The following is a 7,413-nucleotide window of genomic DNA, read 5'->3' as shown; positions in this document are numbered from 1 at the left end:
AGCAACATTTCTGGATTCTACAAGGAACTTTTAGGGCTCGGAAGACCTTTGGGCTGACTCATAACCACGAGGCCCCCCACCCCGTTGTGTCTTGATGTCTAGGGTGGTAAGTCTTAACAGCAGTAAAGATACTTGCTGTCGGGTACTTGTTCTTCAAGGAGAGCTCCCTCTTACTAAGAGAACGTTGTGGTTTTAAGACTTACAATACTCAAAATTCAACATTTATTTATTCTACAACAAGAAAAAGCCCAAACACAAATGAATCACACAAATAACTATAGGAACATGCTGTAGTGACATTTAAATTGGAACTGCTGCACAGGAATAAAATGCCGTTAGCATCTGCAGGAAATAGGAATAGTGCCAATGTCTTCCTGTTTTTAAAAAACCTGTTTTGCATACTAGGAAATGGCTTGAAATATGTGCTGCAGGAATATTTTGAGTCCTGTGTGCCAGTGAGAATTTGCTACATGTGTGTTTTGAGTCTTTGTATCACAGTGAAGAAACTTCAGTCTGATATATCTAGAGACCATGTGACCTTTAACACAGAAGAGGATTTGGGCAACTTACGTTCCTTTGATCTATAGGACAGTCTTAATGTCCACTGTATTCCACAGGGTTCATTTGGGTGTGGCTAACGGGGCCACCCTGAAGTTTTGATTGATCTAGATTCCACCAAAACATGTCTTTGTGGCTAGATGCTAAGTTGCCTCGTGTGTGTGTGTGTGTGTGTGTGTGTGTGTGTGTGTGTGTGTGTGTGTCTGCGCTTGTGCATATGTGCATGAATAGGCATGGGAAACAGTGAAGACCAGAGCACCAAATACAAATTTTCAGAACACAGTCATTTCCAAATGGCCCATGGGAAGCCCCTGATGGTGCTGGTGTCCAGCCTCACTGGAGATAACTGGCAGATGTTGCAAGTCTTGAGTTAAAGATAATTGGCAGAGTGCTCTAAACCTAAACTTAGGCACCTCTCAAAATTTTTATTAAGGAGTCCTCAAAGCATTTCCTCTTGTCTAGCAGCTAATGTTCTATTCAGAAGCTTAGAAAGTCTTGCCTCCTTGTCATTAGGCTTTTGAGTTTTTATGTATTGCTGATGACATAGTGAGTGAAATCATGGCTTGGCAGCAGCTTGTTGGCAACATGGCTTTATGATGTCATCTCCATGCATTGTAATGGGAGCAAGACAGCCTAGAAGCCCATGGCAAGCGCTTAAGAATGACAGCCTTCATCTTTCTCAGCCCCTTAGGTCTCCAATAGTCACCTTTTAGTAACGGGAGCTTGATTTCTCCTCCCCTTACCACTATAAACGGAAAATGCCCATTTGTCACGGCTGGTAATTCAGTCTTGGGAAGAACCCTTTCCGGCTTGTGGCTCCCTGTGTGAAATCCTGAATTCTGTAGCTCTGCTCTTAGTTCTTCTCAGTTGCTGAGGCCACTGCTTCATAGCTCCATAATTCTTCCTGGGTGGAGCTGGATGTTCCTCCTCTTTCTTTTGTTCAGAGTTTGTCCTGAGGTCTGTTTTCTTCCTATCTGTGTATTTGAGCTTTGGAGAAGAGTTGGGCAGGTCTCTGCTGGGCCCTAGTGCTGGCAAAGGCTTTGTGTGGGTAAGGGTATTGCAGTGTGCTAGGCAAGTCATGTAAAGACATGTAGACACATTTGTCTCACTTGGCCCGGAGGAGCTCTGATAGGCCGACCAGCGAGCGGTTGAGCCCTTAGGCTGTACCTGTCTCTACGTCCCCATGTTGAGATTACAAGTGCTCATCACTATGCTCAGCTTTTCAGCCCTGGTGCAGCTCCTGCAGTTAACTGGCTGAAGTGCATCTCTCCAGCCCCTGAGGATTTTTACTGATGCTGACTTGTTTTCTTCACTGGGAATCCCAAGTGAGTTGTAACACTTGCTTCTGATATTCCAACGCAAAATATAAAGTGTCGGGTGTAGAAAGTGTAAGTTCTTGAGACTCAATGAAAAGCTGTGAGTGTTTTTGTTTTCTTCTCTAGGTTTGCCAGGTAGATCTGACTGTTGAAGCCTGGCTGTGCATGTTTTATCAATCTGGGTTTTGTGGGAACAGAGAGCCTCTGTGCCTTTATGCTCCTAAATGGACCAATTTGGTTTGCTTGTCACCCATCCTTCCCATTTGTCTTCTGTCAAGTCCGAAGTGCTGCCTCCTATTAAAGTCTAAATATTAAACAGTTTAATTTAATCAGCTATCTGGGTTTGGGACGGCATTTGACACTTACCAGCTCAGTTGTACCGGCTGGCTTGGCTCTGGGATTAAGAAATTAGAGACACGTGTGCAAGGGCTCTTGCAGCCAATGGGCCGGTCCCCATGAGCATCAAGTTACCACGTGTATGTGCAAGGCTGGCTTAACCAGCTCCTGGGACTAGCCTGCAGCCATTCATCACTTCTGAATGAGCCACCAAGCTGCTTCACGAAGCTGAACAAAGCACAAGAGGTTGGCCTGCTGCTGGGAGCTGGTGCACACTGTCCGGGGACTTGTTTACAAAGCGGAGTCTGCAAAGCTCTCACGTAGAAGGCCACTTCCGTTCCTGGGTCTGGGCCCTTTGCAATACTGAGTGTCAGCAGCACGGTCCTGGAGTGACCGCTGCAACCACCCATGCTGGCCTGGGCAACTCCCTGGCCTCCAGGAAGTTGTGAGCCCCAGGAGTATGCTCCCCAGGGTTTGTGTCTCCATCTTATCTGTCCCCCTGCAGTGCAGAGGATGACTTTGGAGGGTTAAATGGGAGTGAGGGGTGGGGGTGGGGGGTGGGAAGGTGGGGGGAGGGGAAAGGGGAGAGGGAGGAGAGAAATTGTCACTGATCACTGTTGTTAGCATTTTCCTGTTTTTTTTTTTTACTGATCTTTCCATTGGTTTAATTTCAGGTAAGTGACTTCCTCAGTGACAGGCTCAGGAAAACGTCCCTTTTCCAATCTTAATCTGGCACATACATACCTTTAGTTTCCTAACTTTCTAGAACAACCTAGAGAGTCCTGAGTACCTAACTGCCGCTGAGCAGCTGCTCCAAGCCCCTGTGCCAGATCGCAGATGCACAGCCAGCCTGCTTCCCTGGTCCTTTCTCAGATACTCACATGGGAGCTTCGTGGAGGACGTGGCTAGTCAGCTACATCCAGTTTTCAGCTGTCACGTCTTTTTCCTGGGGGGATAGAACTGACTGCATCCTAAGAGTGGGCGCAGCAACCCAGAAGCCTTGGGGAACTAAGACAAGAGAAATGGTGTGGGTATTCTGTGCCTTGAAAGCTGACTGCACACCAGCCCAAAGGTCATCCAGCAGCAGCTGGCCGTGTTGACCAGCAGGTCTTGGGGGGAAGCTCGCTGTGGGCTGTTTTAAGGTGTTCTTTGGGGCTGGGTTTGCAAGTTCCTTGTTCATTGTGCCCACATTGAATGGGTTATTGTATTTCAGCTACATGAAGTCAGCTTGGAGGAAAACTGCTATTGTTTGGGTCAAAGCTGTAACTGAGCAAAACCCAGTAAGGATAACCTTTCAGAATCTATTTATGTGACTCCCCCCTTTCCTTTTGACCTTTTCCACCTCTAAATGTCACAGTTATTGAAGGTTAAGGTTTTGGGAGCAACATGTACTAGCCTATGGGAGGAAAAAACAATCCATTGGAGAGAGACGTGATTTCTATGGAACCTGAATATACCCTTGAGCTCTGTTTTCATTCCCAGGGTAGTTGGAAATTAGTTAAAAGTGCTGCCTACAGTCTAGTGTTACACCGTGGATCTAGACATGCGTGCATGGTTATTAAAAATCAGGATGCCTGGCCTGATTTAGACTTTGAAAGGAGTTTGTGCTACTGTTGCTGGATCCTGGAGGGATGTCATTGAACGCTGAGACATTTTTAGGGACAGAATGTAAGTGAGAACATTTTGGCCAAAGGGCCATTTAGGGAGCCACTGGGTGTGTCCATCAAAGGGGCAGGTCCCTCCCTGCCCTGCTTCAGAACGGCTTCCAGAACACTCAGGCTGATGCAGCTGCGGCTCTGAGCCCTCAAACTACACGTTCATCGCCCATCGTCTGACGAAAGCCTCCTCTGCCTTCATAACCAGTTCTGTCCAGGGCCATGGCCCACACTTTGAGACACTTCCTGCTGCCAGTCGCCACTCCACTGCGTGCCAGGAGCTGTGTTTTATTATTGAGACATAGGTGAGGCTGCTGTGAGTGATGGCTGCCAACTGTGTTCCCCGTGTTCTTAACCACCTAAAGCCTGGCTTGGGGTGCTGGCCTCAAGCCCTCCTCTTCCCTCACCGGTGTGGGGGGGAGTTGAGAACGCACTGACAGTTGTGCCATGTGTCTCACCGTGCGCTGGGTCATCCCTGCCTCAAGAAGCATTCTGGAAGCTTCTGCCAGCGGCATTCTGTGGTAGAGGACCAGCTGAGCCACTCGGGGAGATGCAGGCAGGATGAGTGTAGGTGAGCCCCAGGGACTGTCTGACACATACTGGATTCTTAGAAATTAGGAATAAAAGAGGTTGGGCTTCCTTGGTACTGGGAGGGTACAAGGCCTTCAGCAGGTTATGCCTAATATCACGGCACAGCGTATTTTCTGTTGATTCTTACTGGTTCCAACTAGGCCTAAAGCCCTGCATCTCCAGCTCCAAATTATGGCCCCACTGGTCACTGGACCTACATGATCTTACGTCACAGCCACTGCTTATCATTCCAAACCAAGGATATGGAAAGAGAGGCCAAGCAGGGCTTCTGAAATAACTCCAGTCAACTTGCTGTCAGTAATTGACTTGACCATGAGGGAAGTAAAAGGCAAGAAGGAAGAGGATGACCGTGAGGGCCAACTGGCTCTCTGCAGCCAGGGTTAAAGCTACCATGTCTGATGCTGAGCAGATCATTGCTGGGAACCAGCTTGAAGGTGCATTCTGCAGGACATGAGCCAGGACATGAGAGGGTCTTTACACTTGGTTCTGCTGCTCCAGCCTGGGCTGGGAGGATGGAAAAGCGACGAATGCTTGCTTTCTGGGTGCCGTGTTCAGGAGTGTCATCTCAGCACGTGGGAGGCTGGTTAAGCAGGGGAACTGCTGTGAATTTGAGACTGACGTGGGCCACGTAAGTTCTAGACCAGCCTGAGTTGCTGAATGAGACTGTTTCGAGAAGACAAACTCTGCCCGGAAACCACAGTGACTGCTCCTATGCTCCTGGACACTTGAGGATGCCTCAGATGATCACCAAGCAACCTGTGGAACTTGAACAGAAGCAGAAGCTGCTTCAGTTAACCACAGCCCCCCCGCCCCATTACACAGCGCAGGGAAGGCACACCTCAGTAGCCAAGGGAGCTGTACAGAGAAATGCATACGTTCTGATGTCTTGGGTCTTCTGGGGGCCAGGAGGCTGCTTCGGGCACCTCCAATGTTTCTAGCACCAGGGGCTTGGTGATGTGAGATCCTGGGAGGCAGTCTGGCACAAGGGAAGGAGCACAGCAAAGAGAATCAGGAGCATTTGCCTAGTCCTGCAGCCAACATGTTAGTCATACCGGCTAGGCTGAAACGAGGTCGGAGTGGAACTTTTTTTTTTTTTCCTGGAAAAAAATTCCAAAAGGCTTCAAAGTCTCCTGAAGAAAAAAACACATGCATTGCTTTTGAAGGCTGTCCCACCGGGAGACCTTCTGTAAATGGAGTGGTCTTACTGACACCTTTTTTCAGAGCAAGTAAAACGCTGAACCCGATTCCCATCACTGTGTCGTCTTAGCCTATGACAGGGAGCTGTCCACACACTCTGGCTTCCCATCTAGCCTTTAAGGAAGAAGAACAGATTCTCTGTGGGGTCAGAGAGGCACAGTCCTCCCGTGACCTTCTCCCCAGGGAGTGCTGCCTCTCTCTGGATTTCTGCTGTTGGCTCTAGGCTTGGGTGGCGTTATGTGGGTGTCCTTTTGTTCTGTTCTGAAAAAAGGCCCCACTTATTGCATAGGGTCTGTCTTCTTTCTGTTGACATCAAGGTCCCTGTGAGGGCCAGCTGTGTCGGGGGTGGGGGGGTGGGGTGGGAGGGGGGGGGGCTTTGTCAGCCCGCTCCCAAGCAAGGCTGGCACTAGCTTGCTTTAGGTGAGTAAGTGGGCTCCCAGGCTGGCCTTCCCCATTTCTGTTTGCAAAAACACCATTAAAAAAGTATTGCCTCTTGTGTTGCTGAGGTCCAACTACAATGTATACATTTGATGGGGGTGAGTCAAGGCCGAGAAGGGGGCCTCTGCCCAAAGGCAAGCCGAATACTAATAAGAATGCAAAACAAAAACAAAAACAAAAACAAACCAAAAAAACAAGCCACACAGACATCTCACTTGGAAATGGCGGCAGGGGGAGCAAGCATATGGTAGGTGTAGTGATGCTTTGTCTGTCTGGAAGGCCTGTGTTGAGGAACCTAGGGGCTCCTAAGGCTACTGATGAGTCAGACAGCATTGGAATTGTCATGGTCAAAGAGATGAGAATGCATGTAGACCACCAGTTCCCAGGTCAGAGGCATGTAGGAAGCATGTTTCCACCAGGAAGCAAGGCTGAGGAGGAGGGACCCAGAGAAAGGCTCCGGGCATTGAGTCTTCCTGCCCTCCAGCCTGGGTTGGTTGTTGCTAGTCAGAGAAGAGGCTGGCAAAGGACTTCCTCAGGTTGCGGATGGTCTCAGCCTTGGCCTCATCTTCACTTGGGGTCCCACGATGGGAGGCATCTGACGTGCTGAGGCTGTTAGTCAGGGACTGAGATTTGCTGAAACAGAAAGTAAGGGGTTGGGGGGATGGTCACGGCTGGAACCCCCATGGAAATAAATCTGGGGCTGGCCTGCAGCCTGCTGGCTGAGCCTAGCCATCAAAGGATGGTGAGGCCAGAACCCAGGCATCACTGTGTGGTGTGTACATGATACTAGCCCAGAATTGGCAAGGTGGGAGGTACTGCCCTCGTTTTCTTAGGTATAGAGACTAGGGTTCCTACAGACAAGTATTTGGCTGTGGTAGGCCTTCAAGCAAGAAGTAGGGTGCATGCACTGCTTACATTTCCCTCCGTCCCAGGCTGCTCTGTAACATGTGGGGCTGTGTTAGCCACAGTGGGCTAGACCAGGCTCCAGTGGTTCTGACAGAGTTCCCAGCATTAGCCGAGAAATCTGGCAGTCCCTGTTCTAGACCCCTTGTCTCTGTTGAGGGATTGCCCAGATCAGAGAGGCCCACAGGCATGTCTGTGGAGGACTGCTGTGGTTGTTAATTGACATAGGGTGGTCCAGCTGCTGGATGCAGCACCATTCCCTGGACAGGTAGTTTGGGGCTGTGTGAGAAAGCTGGCGAAGCATGAGTCAGTGAGGAAGTCAGCAAACGGCATTTTCCCATAGTTCCTGTTTCAACTTCCTTTTTGAGTTCCTTTCTTGATTCTTTTCAATGATGAACTGTGACCTGAAGGCTAAAACA

The 7,413-nt window shown here is 49.3% G+C and overlaps 1 protein-coding gene across 2 annotated transcripts in view; it reads right to left on the bottom strand.

Moving 5' to 3' along the window:
• Positions 1–208: 208 nt before the first annotated feature.
• SYN3 (synapsin III) overlaps positions 209–7,413 on the bottom strand; it is a 435,938-nt gene continuing 428,733 nt past the window's right edge. For both annotated transcript variants that reach the window (XM_084794231.1, XM_084794230.1), the window contains exon 14: positions 209–6,724. In XM_084794231.1, coding sequence (XP_084650357.1) covers positions 6,592–6,724 — 133 coding nt within the window. In that variant the 3' untranslated portion in view covers positions 209–6,591. The remainder of the gene's footprint in view (positions 6,725–7,413) is intronic.

The sequence above is a fragment of the Acomys minous genome (genome assembly GCF_964271855.1).
Source record: "Acomys minous genome assembly, chromosome: 9".
NCBI classification, from domain to species: Eukaryota; Metazoa; Chordata; class Mammalia; order Rodentia; family Muridae; genus Acomys; species Acomys minous.
Note: the sequence above shows the minus strand (reverse complement) of the source record. Positions and strands in the feature narration are given on the sequence as shown.